Here is a 22,159-nt window from a genome sequence, read left to right on the forward strand (position 1 = left end):
CTATCTGCGTTTCAGTAGCTTCCCCCATGGAAACTTTTGGGCTGTTTCCTTTTTTATTAGAATGTGATCAGAATTTTACATTAGTACAAGAAATCATATATATATATACACACACACATACACAGAGCAATAGATGATTGAAAATGTCTACTAATATAGTATGTAAGTATAAATACAGAATCAAGAAATACACATGTATCTTTAAACCCAGATCTAGGTTTAGTTATTTCTGTCTCTTACTTCTTAAATTTAAGATTATCCCTCATAAAAATTGCTTTAATGCTTTGGTATAATACAATATAGGGAAAATAAAGACCACATTTAACCAGTTAATAGATTGGTATTGTGAAGTCTTGTAACACCACAAGATTTTCTAAACTCACCATAAAATCCTTCCACATAATCTGTCCATAAAAAAAAAATCTTAAAATACAGAATTCTCATTCTAAAAGCATTTAGTTGCTTATGTATGGGATTTCAGCATCAGGCCCTAGGTAAAAGCAAAGCAAGAGGAAAGCCAGAGGCTTGTGTCAGAATGGCAAAAGCCTGGAGTTTTCTCTTGCTGCATAAACCACAACTTACAGACAGTGACCTTTACCAGTGAATGTTGCGTGCAAATTTGGTGTCAAAAATCCATGCTGATTACTGGTGTCCATAGTCCCTCTGTCACCTTCTCAAGCGATCCATTTTTAAGTGTCCCAATCTTATGGGTATGACTTCATGATCTAACTAACATATAACAAAGCTTTCTGTCTGGGAACAGATGCAGATCACATAAAGGAAGATGGCAGGACTATCATTTAGGAAAAAAAATCCAAACCAAAAAGTAGTAAATCAGAATTTGAATATAACACTGTGGTAAAAATCAAGGTTAATGGAACAAGGAGAACGAGGGTTAGTAAGAAGGTTCACAAAATGAAAACAGGTAACCAGAAATCTTTTAAGGGTCATTTCCAGTCCTACGTCATGATCCAATGACATTTTACAGGGAAGCTTTTACTCACCAGCAGCACAGGCAGCTAAGAACTTTTCACTCCTGCACAGCTTTTTTGCTATAAGATGTGTACAATTTCTGTACTCCTAATAAAACAAAGACAAAACAACACACTTGTGTGACTAGAAACAGTTTAACTTCCCTAGCTATTTACACATAACTCTAAACTACTGCATAGCCCTTTCTTTTAAGGCTTGCATTTTTACTTTCTGCTCTAAGCATCAGGTACCTTAGTGAACAATACCTTACTATCTAAAAAAACACAGTCCAGTTTCAAAAGCCATTTACGTAGTGCCCTTTTCTCTTGTTTATTAAATCTGGTTAATTGGATTATCCGTTTCTGGCCGCCACCTGCCATCTGTTAAAAGAAAAGCATAAACACACATAACAGGCATCACCAAACGCTGCTTCCATGATCTTGCTAGCAACTCCTACCGGTTTTCCGATAAAAAGGGAAAACAGAGCGCGAGGAAACCAACGCTACCCGAGGGGGGGGCACGACACACGCGGAGCCGCCGCGGCCTGCCACAGCCCGGCCACCTGCCAGGCAGCACCGGCCAGAGCCCCCGCACCGCGGCCAGAGCCCCCGCACCGGCCCGCGCCCCCCGCCGGGAGCGCAGCCCAGCCCCCGGGCCCGCAGGCGCGACGCTGCGCCCCTCAGGCCCCCGCTCCGCGACCGAGCGCGCCCCGCCGGCGGGAGGGCTTCCCGCCCTCAGGGGGGCCCCGTAGGGCAGTGCCCCGGGGCGCGGCGGGCTGGCCGGCGGCCTCGGGTGGGAGCGAACCGCCTCCCGCTCTGCGGCGGGGGCAGCCCGGTGCACTCACGTACACAGGCCATGCTGGCGGGCACCTCCTCGCTCCCCAGCCGGGCCGGACGACCCACGCTCGCCCCTCGGCGCGTTCCCGCCTTCCCCCCGCCCCGCCCCCGGATGTGGCGGCGCGGCCGTTCCGGGACGTTGTCACTGACGCTCCGCGGTCGCCGGGGCTTTGGGCGCGGAGCCGCGGGGGGAGCCCGGGCTGGGTAAGTGGCCCCCGGCAGGGCCGCCGTTCCCCTCCCCTTACCGTGCGCGCCGAGCGAGGAGGCCCGCTGCGGCCCGGGGCTCCCCGCGGCCGCGCTGCTCTGCCCCGCGGCGCAGCCCAGCGTTGCGCAGCGCCGAGGCTTCCCTGAGCGGCGGCGAGGGGCTGTGGGCGCCCCCCCCCGCGGCGGGGAGGGCGGTGCCGGCGCTCCTCTGAGGCGGCCCCGCTGGAGCGGCGTGGCGGGCCCGGCTTGGCGCCTCGGAGCGGGGCGGGAAGCGGGGGTCTTCCCTCAGGCCGAGGGGACGGGGTCCCTCGGGCTGGCGTGAGGCGGGGGGAGGCTGGGAAACGCGCAGGCCCCTCCCCAGAGTCTCTGGAAAAGCACCGTTTCTGTTGCTCGGCAGAGTTAGAAGCCGCCTGGCAAGGGGCTGTGCTGCGGGGCGGAAGAGAGGTCCCTGGGCGGAGGAGCCAGGCAGAGGGGCCGGGCGGCGCAGGCTGGAGCGTCTCCCCTCTGGAACGGGCTGTCTGTGGCAGTCAGGAGAAGGACCAGGGATTGCTGATCCTCGGTGCCCTTTTCGCTGTGCCTCAGAGAAACTTTCAGAGTGTCTTGTGCCACATGATGGCTGATCCTCAGGGAAGATGGCCAGGTACTGCTGCAGCCAGATAGTCAAGCCACATGTTTTGGTGAGGGGATTCCTGCCCCGCTGATCGAGTTGGTACTCACTCTTCCTACGGAAATCAGGGTTTGATTTTTTTCTTTAGATTACAAAGCAACACGAAAAGGTCAAAATAATATTCAGCTCGTACTTAAAGCACTCGGTTTAGAATTTAGAAATGTAGGAATACCAAGATGACGGTTCTTTGCAAAATATTATTTTGGTCCCTCATGTATTTGACTTGTCATTACTGCGTCATGTAACGCACTGAATGGATAGTACACAAGAAGTCTGTTAGTGATTCATAATGAATAAAACTAGCTTTGTGGAACACTTCAATTCCTTTTTTATGCAGTAGGAAAGTAGAAGGCACATGTCCTGATTCAAGAAAAAAGAAAAAAAAAAAGACATGACAGAATTGCTTCCTTAGAAAACTTAATGCTACTTTCTCCCCTTCCATAAAATTCTTATGCAAAAGTGGACAACTCACTTTGTACTCATTGAGGTAGCTGTTTCATATGTAAGACCTGTAAACTGAGATGTGTACAGCAAAACTCACAAGTGCTGAGTGTTTGTCACTGTAGCTTAGATCAATAGAAGCAATGCTTTGAACTCAGCAGTGCTACAAAACATAGGTATTCCTGTGGAAAGAAAACCAAAACCACCCCTAGCTTCAGACATCTGAAGTTCGGCAGCCTGTTGGATGCTTGGTTTTAAATCTGAGTTTCCCAAAAATAAAACTGGAAAAATAGTTCTGCTGGGCCTCAGATGGGTCTTGTTGCTGTTTGTTTTGGTACCTTTAATGCATACTGAAGTTTTCTGCGTCTTTTTCAATGCAAGCGTGAAGAAGTAACCATCAGCAGCCTCTATCACCAGGTTTTGTTAGTGGCACTGAAAAATCTTTAAATATCAACTTGAGTATTCAGAGTTAAATGGCTGTATTTATCACTTGCATTTCTAGATGGACAATGAACATAAGTTGCATTTTCTATTAATACCTGTTGCACATGTATACCTTCACTGTGGAGTTGTCAGCACTGTAAAGTAGTTATTTTAATTTTTGTAAACTTGGACTTTTTTGTAAATAGTTTAATTCTTATTAACTACTATTAGCTACTAACCATTACTTAACTGGTAACTAATAGTTTTATGCCACAGGGCTTTTAACAGGCTGGAGAAGTCTTCAGCATACAAGCACACATATTTTCTAGTTTTTATTTCTTTTTTCTTGTGTCTGACACATAATACATGGAATCAAAATAACAGACCTCCAACATTGTACATTTATTTTTGCTTTAAAATACATTGTTAAGTGTAGCTTTAAGAAATTAAGAACATGTTTTGACCTTAATTTTAGGCATGTCTGTTAAGTTTGGATTTCACTTACCCTCTTCGTTATTTTTTCAAAAAGATTGATTACATTTTTTGTCATAAAAAAACTATTTTCTTTTTTTCCATCCTTGTTGTGATCTCATTATAGTAGCTAAATGTCTCTCAATTCATTATTTTTTCTCTTATGTACAAGAGTTAATATTAGGTCTCATAGGTCTAGGGAGCAGTCTCTTTAACTGGCGTACTTTTCAGTATCTCTGGGTTTTATTTGTTCTATTTATGTGCTTGTCAAAAATATGGTTCAGCTGCTCAGTATTATAAATTATATTTAAGCTGTTTGTGTTTTAGATGGATAACCACTTTTACACTTTCTGCTTTACAGTACATGTAACATCTTTATAAAAATTCACAAGTGATTTTCAGTGCTACACAAATGGAATTTCACTTATAAAATTTCTGATTAGTTTTAAGGACTATCAAGGATGACTGTATAGCTCTGATGTCCTCAGTACTTTAACAAATCAAGATCAGACGAATAAGTATTTCTTTTACTCTTTCACAGGAAGAGTTCACTTGCAGTGTTTCAGGTGCCTGTCTCTTGCAGATTTCAGTGGCTGCTGCTTTCTTAATTTTATTTCCTAGAGAGACAAAAAAAAAAAGATATTTCATTTTCAACCCACTGATCTAGCATTCTACCTTATACTTTTTGTTTCCTTTATGTTCTACACATAACTGTATTACCACGATGTCTTTTGCCTTGAAAATTCACTTCTTACATTTCCCTGTAGACAGCTATTATACTTCATGTAATATGTGTGAGTTGTGTTTCTCCAGGCCTCACTTCTGTTGCCACGATCAATGTGATCACGGTTGAACCTTGTCGCTAAATCTCACAACATCTTTCTGCAAGACTTCACCTCTTTATCCTTAACTTTGCAACTTAGCATTTGGGGAATTTTTTTTTCCATGTTTTTTGTCCCTCATTAGCCTTTTGACTTCCTGTGTTGAAAATTTTATGTAATTCCTTGCAGTAATTGTGGCAGTGATACAATCCATGCTTTAACTTCTATTCTGTTGTGATCTTACAGATTTTTTTATTTAGTGGAAGATATTTTGCCGTATGTTATTAAAAGACTTGCCATCATGCAGAGAAGTTTGTCAGTGGACTGATTAACAATTTCAGAGTTTAAAAATTACTCATTAGACCTTTTCTGTTGTCTCAACATAAATGTGTATGCTTGTTTAAGCAGTATTGTTTGGCAAAATTAAAATCACAATGCATAGCCAAATTTTGGTCAAACATTTAGAAATCACAGCTCTGTAAAAAAACCCATGAAGCTACACTGAAAAGTCAGTTGTAAAAGCTAAAACAGTATGAAATGTCTCCACACTGCCTTCATGTGGAGAAAAATCTAACTTTTTGCCCTGTTTTAAGTCGGTTTTATAAGTCTCTCGTAGTACAAAGCTCGAAATGACTCTGGCTTTGTTGAAACAGTGAAGGAATTTGAATTTTCTTCTATAGTGTTAAGGGTTTATAAGAGTTAGAAACAGTACCAACATAATATAAATCCACAGAAACTAGAATATCTTCTTAATGGTAATTGGTCTGCTATAAACGTACCTGTGGTGTCTTTCATGAGCTCATGAACAAACGAATGGCAGAACAAGTGTTAAAATTTTTGCTTTTCTTCAAGCCTTGATGATTGTGTAAACTCTGTTGTCATGACTTTGTATTTATATTTTAAAACTTCTTTATGGTCTTTTTTGGAGGTGTTGTTTATGTTTCTTTTGTGTAACCATTTTTCTTATGAAGAACATTCTTCTGATTTTTCTAAGCTCAGCCTATATCCTTATGTCCTTGCATTCTGCTGCCCTTCTACTGACTCACATTCCATTAATGTGTGTCAGTGAATCAGTATTGAGGGACAAATGTTAGGGAGAGCACAGAACAGTGTTCAGCAGCTGGTTCAGTAACTGTTGTGTAAGTGATGCCAAGCTATATACCTTGTGTGTCAAATAATGAATTAGCGAACTTCACTTCATTAGTGTACTTTCAGTCACTCATGACTTGCAATAAGGTTTTGTTTCTTTTTTCTTTTAAAATATAGGTAGTGGAATGGTTTTATTTTGCCTGTAATACTTAACCTTCCCTACCACGTAAAGTTCGTTTCTTGTCTTTGCCTGACATGAGTTAGTCCCTGGCTGCTTGGACCTTCTTTCTTAATCATATTACTGTTCTCCTGCCCTGACCTAAATCTGCTATGCCTGCCTGGAATACTTAATTGACCTAACTCCCCCACTGACCTTCGAATATTTTCTCCTACATACGAGTTCCATTCTGATATGATCAGCAAATTTTCCTTCATCAAAGTCCTTTCACCTTTTTTTTTTGAGAATCCACATAAGCTCATTCAGATTTTGTTTGTTGAATTTTAATTGTGTGTGTGTGTGTTCTAAAATACATTTCTTTGTCTTTCATGTATTCTTCTCTCTTAAGTGACTGCAGTCAGAATGGGGAATGAGTGTAACGTTAGCAGAAATCATAATTTTTTTCTTGATTGTATGTTGTTAAATAGCAATGTATATACTCAGAATATTCAATTATATCTTCTCTGCAACAACCCTTCTCTCCGCCCAGTGTTAATTCTTATTAGGCAATTGCAAACTGCATGATTGATGCCCCGCAATGCAGATAAAACATGAACCCTGGCTCACAGGACCTCAGAAAATCAAGTTAGGCATGATGTAACCAGTAGGTTAACATGTTGCGTGTACGCTTTTTACTTTTTATGCTGTTGGCTGTACTTGAGGTTAGTACAGAGGGTAGGCAAAAGGTGTAGATGATTGTGAATGGAAGGAGAAAAGTACTAAAAAGAAGTTAGGAGAAAGTATGGCATTCTTTATATGGCATATAAATTATAATAGGGCAGATAATGAAAGCAGAACAAGAGTAAACTAGTATCAAAATACCTGACAGTATGTTACAGTTCTATAAAATACTATAATACAAGTATACAGTTCTATAAAATACTATGCATTTTACAAGTATACAGCTGGATGATTGTATAAAATTGTGACATCCAGGTATCAGACATAGATTTGCTACTTAAGGTGAGTTAACAGAGGATTGTAGCAGTTTCTTGTAACTGTTTAGTTGTACCTTAAGTTAAGGTAGCTTAACCCCTGTTACCAGCAGATCTGGCAGGTAATTTTCGTGGTTTTACAACTTTGTTTGTGAGCCCTCCCTAGCAGTTCCAGGTTGTTGCTTTGGGATATCAGCGTCTCTTAGTGTCTCGTGGATATTTTAGTAGAAGCATTCAGTACTAAAATAATGTGTTCATTGGTGTGTTTATTTTATCAGAAATAATTTTCTACTGGACTCAAAAAGCAAAGAGCATTTACCAAATAATAAATACAAATTAACTGTCAGAGTAATAGCAAAAAATCGATTGTATTAATGTAGTAAGCTATTGCCATGGCAAAACGGGTTTCTTTTCAGATAGGCTTTGAGGCTGTTTCAGTGCAAAATAAGCTTAACATCCATAATTTTTATTTTTCTCTAAGTCTTATGAAGAATTCATTTAGAGAAACAAATTTTGCTTAGCAACTGATTGTTTCCCGTCGCGTTTGTGGACTTGGAAGTTAAGAGAAGTGGAGTTCTGTTATGGAAAACATTACTATGTGATTCTCTACTTGGCTTTGGCACACCCAGATATAGGACAATCAAGTGGTTCTTGCATCCAGAGAGGCTGCTATATGCTATGAGGGAAATGCGCTCTAAATAATGTAAAGAGACAGCAGTGCCGTTTTGTGATCTGAGGAGCTTTTTGAGAATTGGTGAAGTCCTCCAAATAGCTTCCTAAAAACATTCTGAGGATTGCAGAAAAAGTAGCTAGACTTTTTACAGAAGGGGCACTTTGGCAGTCCCTTATGCACCGAAGAATAAAAGACTTCCTTTGAAGCAATGACATAGATAAGGCCTCTCCCTCTTTTCTTTCACTTTCCCAACGAAGCAATGACATTTATTAGTGTAGAAGGTTTTTGCTGTCAGCGGTTTCTCCCATCTGGAGTGCCAGTGTTGACAGAAGGGCTGTGTGGTTAGCAACATTATTGCTCATAAAGTTCATCAGTAAGGGCTAAAGTAAGAGCAGGACTGAAATCCTGACTGGGAACAGAGTATCTTTTCACAAAATGCTAGGGAGCATGAGTGCTTCCTTTGGGAAGGCATTATGGATATCTTCTGTGTAAGCTTAAACTCTAATGATGCCAGCACTGTTTCTCCCTTTTCTTGTCTCCCCACTCCCAGCAGCATCCTCAAGGGTTTATTAGGCAGACCAGAGTAGAATTTAAGTACCCAAAGCCGTGCTTCCATGTTGTTTAGAAGTAAACATAAGAAGAAATGACTTTACAAGAGGAGCTGCAAGTACCAGTGGTCAATAGGATATGGATCATTTCAGTAATAAGAATGTTGTAGGTAGAATGATTTTTAATTTGGTTCACTAGAGATTCTGGGCGCAGGTGGCCTTTGAGATCTGTCTCCTGGAGTGGAGATATCACTGTATTCTTGTCCATCTGCAGCTAACTCTTTCCATGTTTTGGTGGCAGAAGGCTTAAACAAATCATAAAATCACAGAATCATTTAGGTTGGAAAAGACTTACAATCATTAAGTCCAACCCAGCACTGCCAAGTCCACTGCTAAACCATGTCCCTAAGGACCATATCTACGTGCTTTTTAAACACTTCCGGTGGCGGTGATTCCACCATGTCCTTGGGCAGCCTGTTCCAGTGCCTGGCCACCAGTTCAGTGAAGGAATGGCTGTTCCACTTGCAGGATTGTAAAGACAATATGGCTGGAGAGGGAACTAAACTGAAAAAAGAGCAGGATGAGGATTAATGGGGACACTAATTAGGAGAGTTGCATGTGTAGCATATTGGACATATATATGATGTAAATCTTCTGAGGTAAATGGTAGATGCTGTTTGAAATGTGGTAAATTAATCTGGCAGTTTTTAGTTTAAACATTTAGAGTTGCTTGCAGAAACTGATTTGCTGCAATCCGTGGAGGCATAAATTAGGCCTCAGTGAATTATATTTGGAGGTGTTTCCATATTTAAGTTACCCATACGCCATATTTTTCTAAGCAAAACATCCACCTCTGAAATTTTTAGAGTAAGTGTTATACTGGAATGAGCTTGTTGCTGCAAAAGACAATACAGAATTAATCAGAGACATTGCATCTGGTTAATGCGTATGTGTACATGTGTCTGTATAGAAATATATAGGGTGGTACTATGTGCTACACATGGGCTTTTCTTGAACAAAACATGTTTCTTTCCTAATCCAGCTAATTCATTACAAAGTATTTTTACAGAATATTAACAAATTAAAGTATGATTATGCATTCTATGCAAAAAAATCAGTTTTTTTTTTTAAATAGATAATTAGGACACTATAAGGAATTAAAAGGGAAATTGTGTTACAGAAAGAATCCTTGATTACAAATCTTTGATTTTTTTCCCCCCTCTTTATAGCATAGAGCATAGTTTAGAATTTTGCTGAATATGTGATTTGTGGAATTTAACCATAACTTGTGTTATATTTAGTCCTCAAATACATTTTTTCACTTTATTTTTTAATTGATTCAATGAAGCTCCTGCACTGTGATTCAGGTTGTAAAGACCACAGTGAAGGACTTTATTCTTTCTGGGCTGAGGAGAAAAATTAACATGTTCTCACAGGCAACAGTATTCTAAGATGGATTTTGATCAGTTTTTGTCTAGTTTTGTGTTTTATCTGTTGGAAAGCTGTGCAAGGGATTCACCACTCTGATGGACCGTGCTTCAAATATCAGCTTAACTTTATTTATGGACCCTTCTATAGCCTTTAGTTCCTATACCAACATTGGTCTTTACCTAAAAGACTGAATAATATAGTTAGCAATTCTTCCTTTTATAACTAAGTATGTCAGCTAGCTGTCAGCTCTGTGATGTGCCTGATCTTCTCTCTTGCAGAATCCAACTCAGTATCAAATCCAAGTCATCTGAATAGCAATACAAAACGCTGCCAGAATGTTACTCTGTTGTACTTTGTAATTTCCTCTTCTCTTAATTTTTAAATTTTACGTTTGATAAAGCTGAAACTCTTATATATTGTTGCTTAATTTTATTTCTTGTTCGTTAATATAGGTGCAATAATCAGTGTGAATGTTTCTGCTTACAATTTCAGTTCTAGCAAATGCGCTACTTATTTAACTTGTCCAAACATGTTGAAGGTATTGAATTTTAAGGCAAAAACAGTCACAGTCTGAAAAGGGAACACTGACAAGTTCAGTCAAAAGGGAGAAGAGGAATAATTTATAAAAGGAACTGTAGATAATGATGCCATCCAGTTGTTTTAAAGTGCATCTACCTCACCTTTAATGAATTAGATTTGTCAACAGCATATGTTTTATGCACTACTTCTAATGAAGTGGCATACCAGCTCTACAGTGTACTTTGAGGTTTATTCCATCAAAGCTTTTTGCTGTCGTAAAGTAGACCTTTTTAAATAATAGATACTAAAAACTACATTTAAATAACATTAAGGTTGTGACACAAACACCAAATGACAAACTTCAGGCAATTCAAAGTTAGGGCTGACAACTTGTCATTAACTGGCATTGTTGCTTTTTAAAAAAGAAGCACAATTGCATGATTTAAGGATTGAATGTCAGACTAACTTTAAATTTCTTGGCTTTTGTGGGCTGGAGTTACAACCTTACTGTCATTTTTTATATAGTTTTTTGCATAGGCTCTGTTTTCGGAAGAATAATGAAAGCAGTGGAAAAAGTACTGGCTTTCTTGGCTTTGTTCTTAATTTAAAACACAAATGTGAAAGTATTGGTCAAAGAACAGGGGCTAGTCTGTTGTCAAACGTACATGCCGTTCTTTTAAACTTCCTTTTCTCTTGTCTTTGTTGATTCTTGTACAGAACTTCCGAGTTACAGGGACTTTAGTCCTGGGGTACTTCAGCTAAACCCTGGAAAGTGCTGAGAGTTCCCAATTCTTTTCCACTTAAAGAACCACTTTCTTTTTAATAAACAGTACTGAACAAAACAGGAGTTTGATAAATATAGAAAGCCTTGTAAAAATATTATTAATTACTTAAAATATTGTGAAACAAAAGCAGGTGAGTGAGATACTTCCTGTTACTTCTTACATACACTTTCCCATTTTCTTGCTGTTAAACATAATGGAACTTTCTATTCAGGTATGTTAGCATGCATGTGTCAAAGCAGTCCTTTCAATTACTCTGTAGAGACAATTCTCAAGGTCTTAAAGTCTAATGCAGACTATCTTATTTTCATCATAGTTTGTCAATTTAATCTACCATAAACTGGCACTGCTGCCAAGTGGGCAGGCCTGCACCAGCCACTCACTGCACTCGCCTACCCTGTGCTACCATCAGTGCTTGGACAGCTGCCTGGTAAATGGGGATAAATGGGCTTGCACAGGGTATGTGGCTGGTACATAGGTTTGGTAGGACATTTTTGGCAAACTACTTCTTGGCTGCCTGTTTTGATTCACTGCTACTGGATGCAGCAGTCAATCTTTAGTTCTTTAGTAACAGTCATAGAATTATGCAATCACAGGATGGTTTGGGTTGGAATAGACCTTTAAAGGTCACCTCGTCCAACACCATGCCATAGGCAGGGGCATCTTGCCTTGGATCAGGTTGCTCAAAACCCCATCCAACCTGACCTTGAACACTTCCTGGGATGGAGCATCCACAGCTGCTGGGCAACCTGTTCCAGTGCCTCACCACCTTCATCGTAAGAATTTCTTCCTTATGTCCAATTTAAATCTACCCTCTTTCAGCTTAAAACCCTTACCTCTTGCCCTGTTCCTACAGACTCTGGTAAAAAATGTCTCTCCATCTTTCTTATAAGCTCCCTTTGTATATTGATGCCAAAACGGCACAGGGTAACTGCTCAGAGACAAATTTCGTCTTTAAGCAGCAAAGGTATTTATTTCGAGCAACATTGTGGAGCTAGCTGATTCACACCAGACAAACTAGCTCCGAAGTTTTCAGTGGAAAGTCAGGTAACTTACACAGGTTGTGTGAGAGGTTGCAACATCTTTACGTACATATTAATTTGATTTTGACATCTAATCATTCTATTCATAATAGGTGGGATCTAGGTGGAGTAAACCTTTGTTCAAAGATTTCTTGACTCAAGGTCTCCTTATCTCCTTCAGGTGCCCACCTTATCTTTCCTAATTATTCAGAGTACATTCCTTTACTTTAACATCTTAAGTGGTACATTCCTTTAACATTGACAGTGGAATCTTTTCTTTTTCAGAGTACTTTTCTTATTATTCAGAGTACATTCCTTTAACATCGACAATGGAACCTTTTCTAATTATTCAGAGTACACTCCTTTCTCAACACAGAGCATCACCCAGAACATTGTACCAAAGTCATCCTGACCAATCTTTTTAAGACCTTGCTCTGTTTCAATATGAAATGTTAATCTGGATCTTCCACCTCTTCTTTTTTGTAAGATGCTTGTTCTGCAAGTGTGTGACAACAACATACATTATTCTTAGTGACACTACTGAGCTATGTGGATCTTCCCTAAGCATTGCTTAGAGCTGCCATATGCTATTTTGGGTGATTCTGTGGCCTTCTTATATCCCATTCTCTGCATATCTTCTCTCCATTGCTTTCATACCTTTGGAACAATGAAATGAAGTGTTATGTAGCACCATCGTTGGTATAAGTATGAACAGAAATGGAGGTTCTAAAGTTAAATTTTTTTTTAACATTTTGAACTTGGACTGTTATTTACCAGTTGGAATTAGGAAGCATACTGTCCTACTGTGTGAGCAATTTATATAATACTTAAGCAATTATGATTTTTATCCATGAAAGTGTTAGTTCCTCAAATACTCCCTATCAGTAATTTTAATATCTTCTTTTTACATAGGACCACTGATGAACTATTAACTGAATCTTATGCATGGTTTCTTACAACTGAAAACAGGAAGATATCAGTTACAGAGAAAACATATTGACTGAAGGTATGTATTTATGTAAATTGTACATTGTTATGTTCTGAAATTGACTTTCTATGAACTATAAATGCTTAAAAAGTTCTAACAGGGTGGTTAATGAGACCTGTGAAGTTCATAGAATATGCTTATTGGTACTAATCAAGAATATATGTGAATTTTTATTGATTGAAGAAAATCTAGCGCATGCTACATTTAAGTTGAAGAGTAAGAAGTTCTAAGCAAACTTTGCTTAAATTGACTGTTTTATAAATCCTTATTTCTTTATGACAGCTATAAAAATGGCTAGCTCTTAATTATTAAGAAATGGAAAGGTATGAACTTTGGATTAGTATAGTTTTGTAAGAAGTTTGAGTAAAGTATGTTGTTGTAGTAAGGACTTACACGGCTATTGTGGAAGCTAGTTGAGGTCACTGTTTTTGAAATGCATATTGTACTTCGTAGCATTTGCTTAGGTGCAACAGTTCCTAATATTTACTACATTTGGAGCAGAATACAGTCTGTTCTGTAATATACATAAACCCCTAATAACCTCTCGACCCTGTGAAGAAGGGGTCAGAAAATGTGGCCTATCTCTCAAGTTGCCTGAATCTCTTTTATCTGTATAATCAGTCAGTTTCTCTCCACTCTTTTTATTGCCTTGTCATTAGGGCATAGTAGTACAAAAATCTAACTTGAATAAAAAGTTGTAATCATTCCAAGAAGGACTGAGTGGTTTAGTGGTACAGTGGATTATTTGAAATATGAATAGTAGGTTCTACATTGTTTTAATTCTTACCATGCAATTTGACTGGAAGCACGTGAGTTGTATCAGGTAATGCAGATAGAGGGGATGGTAAGCAATACAGCTCAGTTACTTCTTTTCCTCTGATACACCTATCTCTGGTGCTCACTGTGATAGAAGGGAAAAAAAAAGGAAAAATCATTCTGGTCTGCCTTGATATTAAAAATCAGATTATTTGTTTAATCCCATTCCATGGCACACACTTGCAAAGTAATAGACTAACTTGGAACAAACTTAAAGTTTCTGAATAAAGTTCAGCTCCAACATCGGTATGAGGCAGGATATTGTAATGACATTTATTACCAGTAGATAAACTAGGGAAAAAATATCATTTCAATATATGCTCCCTCCCTTTTCTATCCCTGAACTCTTTCATCATTATTCAGAATACATAACATTAACTACTTTTCTCACTGGATGTTTTGTTTGTGCTTGTAGCATTCTCCATAGTGTTTCCTGTTGGTGTACCAGTGAATGGAAGCTTGTGCTGTGACCCAGCCAAAAACCGGTGGTCCCAGCAAGCATAATTTGCAGATCAGTAGAAAAGAGTTGGAACTCAAAGGTTCAGGGTAGAACTCTTATATAAAAATAGATTTGATCACAACTTATGCTTCTGAAGGGTATTCTGCTAATTCAGTTTTAGGCAGTTAAGTTAAAAAATATATAGATTGAACCTTAAAAGCCGATTGCAGTGTACGTTTCCAGCTTGACTCTTATATGGCTTACTACTTTTTAACTTTAAAAAGCTGTAAAATGTTATAAGAGTAACATAAGAAAAAAGAAATATGCTAAAATGTTAATGTGACCCCATGTTGTGGTTTAACCCTGGGTGGTGACTATGCACCACACAACCACTTGCTCACTCCCCACCCTGGTGAAATGGGAGAAAGAAGCAGAAGGGTAGAAGTGAGAAAACTTGTGTGCTGAGGTAAAGACAGTTCAATAGGTAAAGCAAAAACTGTGCATGCAAGCAAAGCAAACCAAGGAATTAGTTCACCAGTTCCCATCAGCAGACAGATGTTCAGCCATCTCCAGGAAGGCAGCTCCATCACATGTGACAGTTACTCGGGAGGACAAATGCCATCAGACCCCACTTCCTTCTTCCACCACTTGGCATGATGTCCTGTGATATGGAATATCCTGTTGGCTAGTTTGGGTCAGATGTCCTGGCTGTGCCCCCTTCCAACTCCCTTTGCCCCTCCAGCCCTCTCTTGCTGGCTGGGCTGCAGAAACTGAGAAGTCCTTAACATATTGTAAACATTACTTGGCAACAACTGGAAAACATCAGTGTGCTCTCAGCATTGTTTTCACACCAAATCCAAAACATGTCACTGCACCAGCTACTAAGAAACTTAACTGTATCCCAGCTGAAATGAGGACACCCTAGGAAAAAAGTTTTTACTTTTTTTTTTTTTTTTTTGTCTGTGATGTTCCTCTCTCTTTCTCTCGAGAAACTTGAAATGTAGCTTTTGTTTGGGGGAAAAAAAACACTGAAACCCCTTAAATCTTTAATTTTCAGTCCAATTTTGTTCTGAAGCAAAAGATTTATTTCATATGATAGGCAAGTAATGCACATTGTTTACACTGCAGTTCCACTTCTTGGCTGGTTGCACAATTCATTTGAGCCTTGTAATTATGTAAGAAATAACACAGTGCATGGTGTTCACTTTTAAGATATTTATAAACACTTGCCCTCTTAATCATGAAACCAAAGGCTAAGTGCTTTCTGCACTAGAGAATTTAATATATCTTTACAGTAGTTTAAGATGATAGGGAGGAGGACCCCTTTCTGCATCACAAATCAGCTGATTGTCTTTCCTTTTTACACAGTAATTTATGACCTGGTCTGGTTCCAAAGAGGCATTTATTTTTGCCTGTGTGAGTGCATTTAGTTATGATTCCCTCTCCCACCTTTTTACACTGTTGCCTCTATCATTGAAATAGTATCCTTCACACAGTATCTTCTCAGAAGCAATGGTAGGATGTATTTGGGCTCTCCCTGAGTATTCATGAATCATACCGACATGGCATTTCCATGGCATATACATATATGTGTGTGTATCTATATATGATTTAAACAGTATAGAGGTAAACAAACTGCACCATGAAGTGTGAGGTGTTTCTTTCCTGAGCTGACAACTGCAGGTCTCTTAGTTGCCTTCTGATATGGAGCTTCAGGCTGGAGTGAAGAGTATAGGTTAAAAGATCCTTGGGAAGAAGGAAATTCCTTTCACTATAACTATTCCTTTATTTTCCTTTCTTTCTTCTTCAGCAGCAATGGAAAATTATTGTGGATAAATATTCTTTAGAAGTGCCACTTGGTTTTGCTTTTTTTTTTTTGCTTTTGTAGCATTATAGTTCTGATGACTTGCACTTCCTGCCAAGAAATAAAGATGTAACATCTGATAATGTAAGTTATCAAGTGAGACAAAGCTGGATCAAAATAGAGAGAGGATGCTCTGGGAAGATAAAGGCCTTCTCTGGGCTACTAGTCAAAAAAGTAATTTATATATGGCTAATGAATTAGGAAGAAGCTCCTGTCTTAAAAAAAATACAAATATTAAAAATTTAGCTTCCCTGATAGTTACAGAACTGCAAACCAGCGAGACACAAGGTTTAATTTTGTACTATTTTGATTACTATTAAGTAGACATGGTGTAGTCATACTTTCATTTCAGTCAGTATATTTGTACTGATCTACAGATGTCTTTCCTATCTACTACTTCCATTGTGTTTGCTAGTGCTTAAACCCTAAATGATACATAATCTGTGTTTTTTGAATGCATGCAGCTAGCTAGTGGCAGTCAAGACATAGTCAAGACTAAGTACTTCACTTAAGGAGGCTTAAACCAATGTTCTTTTAATTAAAACTGGGAATACCATTGGTGTCTGTGTTACTCATAGAATTTTTTTCCCTCCTTTAAGTGATCTTTTGATCAGATCCTTTTTTTGGAATAAAAGAACATACAGGTCCAATCTGATGCAGAGCTGTGGTAGAATCAATATACTGCTGAGTATCAAAATTGGGCTTTGGCTAGCAGTGCTAAAAGAGAGAAATACAGTGAAATGTTAAAACCCTTACTCTTCAAGGAAACCAAAATAAAAAGGCAAGCAGGAGGATATCCGGCCACGAAGATGAGTGATCATGGAGAGACAGTTGCCAGCCCAAACTGTTAAAAGAACACTAAACCACTGCTGTATTAGTAGAAAGTGTAATTCTCTTGCTGTGGAACTCGGACCACCATCTAGACATACACCTCTGCATTTCATAGTGATTTTATGGATTCCTTAAAGACAGGCTTTTATTGTTTTGGTGTATTCTGAGTAGTTACCAAAGAATCTTTTAAAACTACTTGATTAGTCTTAAATTAGGCCTGTACATGGGACAAGCAATCTGAGGTATTTAAAACAAATACTTAACATGAGGCTTCTGATGCAAAGCATCTTGGTTATTTTGTTTTCTTTTTTCAGAGCAAGTAATATTTCAGTACCTGACTGTAACTTTAAATAAGTCAAAATACTAAGAAGCAGTAGTCTTTCAGCTGATTATAGAAACTGGTGTGTCTATGTGGAGAAAATATTTTACATAAAAATGTATTATGCTTTGATTAATCCACATAAACTTCAAATAGAATGCTAATTATACAATACTGTGCCTCATCAGAGAAATCAATTACTTTTAAACTGATATATGTGAAGCAGGGAGTTATGTTATCAAGCTTACTTTGAAGACAAGCCAACAGAGAGGAAAAAGATTACAGATCACATCCTTTTGTGGAAGCTTATTTGCCTTGAACCTATTTCCTGTTGTCAAACGGTAACCTTTCTCAGACGGTTGCTGATGTAGTTGAATATAAAGTTGCCCTCCTTGAAATTCTGATTTATATTACATGTTAGCAGCAACCATTTGGTCAATCTTAGAAATGTAAAATGATCTTGAAACATCTTATGAGATCTACTAAATTGAAATTATTTGTATAATCTTTTTCTTAATTCAGTTAGCTTATGACATGCAATTGTCACCTTTTGCAAGCAATTTTTTCTTCAACTTGAAAGTGCCGGCTTCTTTACACACAATTACAGTTGTTGCTTTGCTAATCCTGTGAGTCAGTCTGCACTAAACAAGAAGCTTATCTCAAATCCTTGGCAGCTTCAGTGAAAATTAAAAAGCATGCTTTACTGTAGAGGTTGTCAAGAGTGGAAATAATATTTGTCCAGTCGGACAGCTTGCTTTTGTAGTCGCTAAATGAAAGTTGAGATTCTGTCTCTTCCTTGAAAGCTTCTGTGTCAAGAAGGTAATTTGGACTGTTTGTGGTTTGACAGGAATTATTAAAATCAGATGAAGTGAAGGGAAGGAAGTGTGAGAAAGCAAAATTGACAGTGACACTCTCTATTATTTGCAGCTTGGATCATGATGACTATGTTGATATGATAGATTCTAAATGTTAGGTTCACTGTTGGGATATGTTAAGCAGCACATACAGTAAAATGCAGTTATAGATGATTTTTCTGACTTAATGCAAAGCCATCCAGCATTTATTTTCCTTGGGAAACCTGAGAGAGGGAGTATAGCAGAAAATGAAAGACCAGAGGGGCAAATAGAAAGAAAAAGGGAGTGGTTCAGAAAGAATTTTTCTCCTTTGTGATTCAGTTCAACAACTCTTTATCCTTTCTTTGAGTTCATAAAGCTTGCTAGTATACTTACAGCAGCAATATAACTTAGGATTAAGAAGTAATGGAACAGGTCATAAAATATCTTTTTCCAATTACTTGAGTTTTGCTAGGAATTTTTTAGCATTAACAGTTTTGCATAGAGTGAGCTCAAGTCTTAAAGAGTGCTGTTTCACATCAATTTTTCATGACTTGCATCTTGCATGTTATTTTTAAATAGTGATCTTTTCTGCCACTTTGAGATAAATAATTTAAAAATTAAATTATTGCAATATTCATATAGCTGAATTTTTAATTGCTGAAAATATATTAGCTGTACACTGCATCTTTTGGTGTCTAGTGAATATACAATATATTATTTAATCTTAATCCTTTGTTTTATCTCCTGGTTGTATAGGTAAACTTTCAGTTTTTGAATAGGCATCTGAACTTAGTGCATAAGTAAGACATGTGATTAGTCAAGTTTGAAGGTTGCTTTCATTTCTGTGTGGTTTCCTTTTCTGTTCTCCAGTACAGGACTGTTGTGAAAAATTCTATTTTGGGGCAATTTTCCTTGTAGAGTCTTACGATTTTATATGAAATTAGAGAACTGAAAGGAAAACAGGTGACACATGAAAGTCTTTGCTGTTATTTAGCATAGCCATAGCTTCATACCTTTCAAACGTCATGCAACGTTTGAACAGTTAAGCCATGCCAGCATAGCAAGTCCTGTCTCTCATCTTCACCTATCTGTGCAGTAGAGTGAAGCGTATTAGCATCCAGAGTGATTTATCTACCAGAACAAAAGAGATAAGGGAGCAGAATGACTGAGGGAAAAGAGGTTACACAGAATTGTTCACACACTTGCAAAATAAGGACTGTCATGAGAGAAGAGGGTGGTGTTGAAAACACAGTGGGGACACTGGTAAAGGAGGTACTCCAGTAACAGAGCACATAAAACTCATGTTGCGAGAAGAGGGTGCCAAATGCTGATGTGAGCTGGAAGGGACAATGTGAAACACAGACCACCACCCTGAAATAAGAGTGGTTTGAAAATGTCTGTACAGGACAATCTTAGAGGGAGGTAAAAGACACAGCCATGAGCTGCTCCTGTGTAAGAAATGAAATATATAGTTCTGTAGTTGCAGAAGCACATATTTGTACTATCAAAAAGTTAGATTAACGTTAGAGTTTTCTGTTTTGATGAAAATAGTACCTACCAGCCTGAGGTGCTGTCTCAGCTGTGGTTGATGCTTCTCGTAGTAAAACGCAGTCCTTAGGATAAGGAAAAGTGAGGAATGAAATAGTATTCCTGTTTTAATAGGGGTAGGTGATTTACCCAACTCCTGTTCTATAGTGGAATTAGTAGTGTTTAGTAGAACTAGGAATCAAATTCTACTCACAAGGGTGTGACACTTGCAACTGAATATGTGTCCTGTAGGGAGCTGGCCACTGCTGTGTTGGTCATGTGTAGCAGGCAGATAAATCAGGCCAGTTTCACACTTCAAAGCAATACTTTACTAGTTGTTATCAGTCATTACCACACGAGATTAAAACTTAGTCCTTAACAAGCTTTCCTAAACTGCTAGTATACAGTACCACAAAGCTGATGCAGCATAGCTACCACTGATGGCTTGGGTCCTTAGTTACTGAATCTGATGATTCTTAGTTGATGATCTTAGTTACTGAAGTAGCCAGCCTCAAGCTCTTAGTGAGAGAATAAACCCAATAAGCAACTTCCAGGGTTTTTTTGTTTGTAATTTATGCTTCTTCTCAAAAAGATAGGGAGGATCTCATTTGTCCTCAATGCAACTGATTTCATTTTTTCAGATCAGGACTTGTTCTGGCTTTGCCAAGCATCTGGCTTTGCCAAGCATCTTTTCTGTTTATTCTGCAGGTTTCTTCTGGTCCCAATAGACATATTTCCTGCTTTATTTGTATATTTGTATATTGTTCTCCAGTCTGTTCCTGTCTGCCCATGTTTTCTTGAGCCCATTTTGTGCAACTGTACCATAAGGTTTTTTTGTTCCTGCTTCTGTTTAGCTGAATTACAAAATGCTTACACATTTTCACAGGTTATGTTGTTAGTAGTTATTATGGTGATATAGGATGCTTACGCACTTTCAGCAGTTATGCTGTTTTAGTGACCTTGTGTCCTTTTTTCAGTGCAAGGGAATATTAATTATGTCATACTTAAAATGGTGGATATGGATTTGCTGTGCCTAGAAGCATGGGTTCAGCAGTCAATTGGAGCTGTGAGATGGCATTCTGATGTTAATACTGAATGGGAGGTGACAGAGTACACTTGAGCCATAGTAGTTTATCACCTGACAAAAAGCAATAATGAAGAAGTAGAGTACCCAGAGAGAGGAAGAAGCAAGCTATCTGCCATTCATGATGAAGCATTGATTGGTTCTTAGAGATACACATACTCTGTTACCTCCTTCAGCTACTGATAGGAGGGTAGGTACTGATAACTCCTGGTAATTCATTGTAAACAGCATTATCTTATACTCTTATACCTGTGTATTATGTAGCCTATTGTTAACTATGAATTGTGGTATAAAAGTGTATGCGTGAAAGACAGTCCCTTTGAAAGAAATTTGAAGACACCCCCCCACCCCCCCACCCCCCCCAAATGCATTTCATTTGGGGGCAAACAGTGATAAATGTCAACTATAAATCTTTATATTTACTTCTGTATCTCTGTGTCATCATTCAGTGGTGGTATTCTTTAAATGCATTATGTGCACAACTACTTCCATGTGCAGTTAGGGTTGGTACACCTGCCCTTCCTGAATGTGCAGATTTTACCATAGCATTCAGCAAAACACTTACAGTTTTGAAAATATCCTAAACCTGTTAGAATCCACCTCTGTCTCCTGGTGTGTGGTACTTATCAAAGGGGAGGTTAGTTGTATCAGGCTACATCTTCTAATGGCTGTCTGTGGAATTAGTCTGAAGAGGAAGGCGAGAGAAAAACACCATCCCTAGCATTTCAGTATTTACAGTGTTTTCAAATACAAAAGGTAAGATATTTGTTTAGAGATTCAGCACACAGTGGATCAGAGTAGACGCTCCTGGCAAAAGTGAATATGAATTATTTTGCATAGTTCCACAGTTAATTTCAGATTCCTCATTGCTTGTTCATGTTAGTGTGTAATGGTTGTACTGACTTTTATTCTTAATATAAACAACACAAACACATTTCACAATTTATACAACATAGTTTTTTTACTGCAAGTGTAATACATGTGTTTACATTTTGGCATAGGTTAGTCTATGAAGATGTAATTTAACATTTCAGTTCCTACTGAAATGTATAGCTCAGTTATCAGCTGAGACACCTTTCCTTGTATAATTGATTTTTAGTGCCGGGCTTTCAGTTCTGGCAAAGGTGTGTCTTTTTTTAATTTATTTTTTTTAAAGACACAATCATAATGTAGTGCCAGTCTTGTGATTAGCAGAAGTTCACTTTCCACCCCCTCCTCCCCACAAAGGTTTATTCAGCGAAATTTAAGGGAAGGAGCCTGGAATCTTTTCCTAAAGACATCTCCTAAGAGATGAAGATACAGGTCACCAAAGGCTTTTGGTGGGCTTGGTCACTAGAATCTAGTGCACACAGTGATTAAACACTTCTAAGGGATAATCTCCCCTTTACTCTTCTGTCAGTGTTT

General features: G+C 38.6%; 2 protein-coding genes across 7 annotated transcripts in view; one reads left to right on the forward strand and one right to left on the reverse strand.

The window, feature by feature from the left end:
* Positions 1-1,926, reverse strand: part of SLF1 (SMC5-SMC6 complex localization factor 1) — a 39,512-nt gene extending 37,586 nt beyond the window's left edge. Inside the window, exons 1-3 of one of the 5 annotated variants that reach the window (XM_055699908.1) lie at positions 1,821-1,926; positions 1,239-1,352; positions 1,005-1,080 (exon numbers count right to left, since the gene is read on the reverse strand). In XM_055699908.1, the coding sequence (XP_055555883.1) occupies positions 1,005-1,080; positions 1,239-1,352; positions 1,821-1,829 (199 nt within the window). In that variant the 5' untranslated portion in view covers positions 1,830-1,926. The other 4 variants (XM_055699906.1, XM_055699907.1, XM_027811315.2 and 1 more) reach the window with 4 other exon arrangements.
* Positions 1,927-1,930: 4 nt separating this feature from the next.
* KIAA0825 (KIAA0825 ortholog) overlaps positions 1,931-22,159 on the forward strand; it is a 252,866-nt gene continuing 232,637 nt past the window's right edge. For both annotated transcript variants that reach the window (XM_055699905.1, XM_055699904.1), the window contains exons 1-2: positions 1,931-2,012; positions 12,964-13,057. The gene's annotated coding sequence lies outside the window, so the exon portion shown is untranslated. The remainder of the gene's footprint in view (positions 2,013-12,963; positions 13,058-22,159) is intronic.

The sequence above is a fragment of the Falco cherrug genome, chromosome Z (assembly GCF_023634085.1).
Source record: "Falco cherrug isolate bFalChe1 chromosome Z, bFalChe1.pri, whole genome shotgun sequence".
Classification (NCBI taxonomy): domain Eukaryota; kingdom Metazoa; phylum Chordata; class Aves; order Falconiformes; family Falconidae; genus Falco; species Falco cherrug.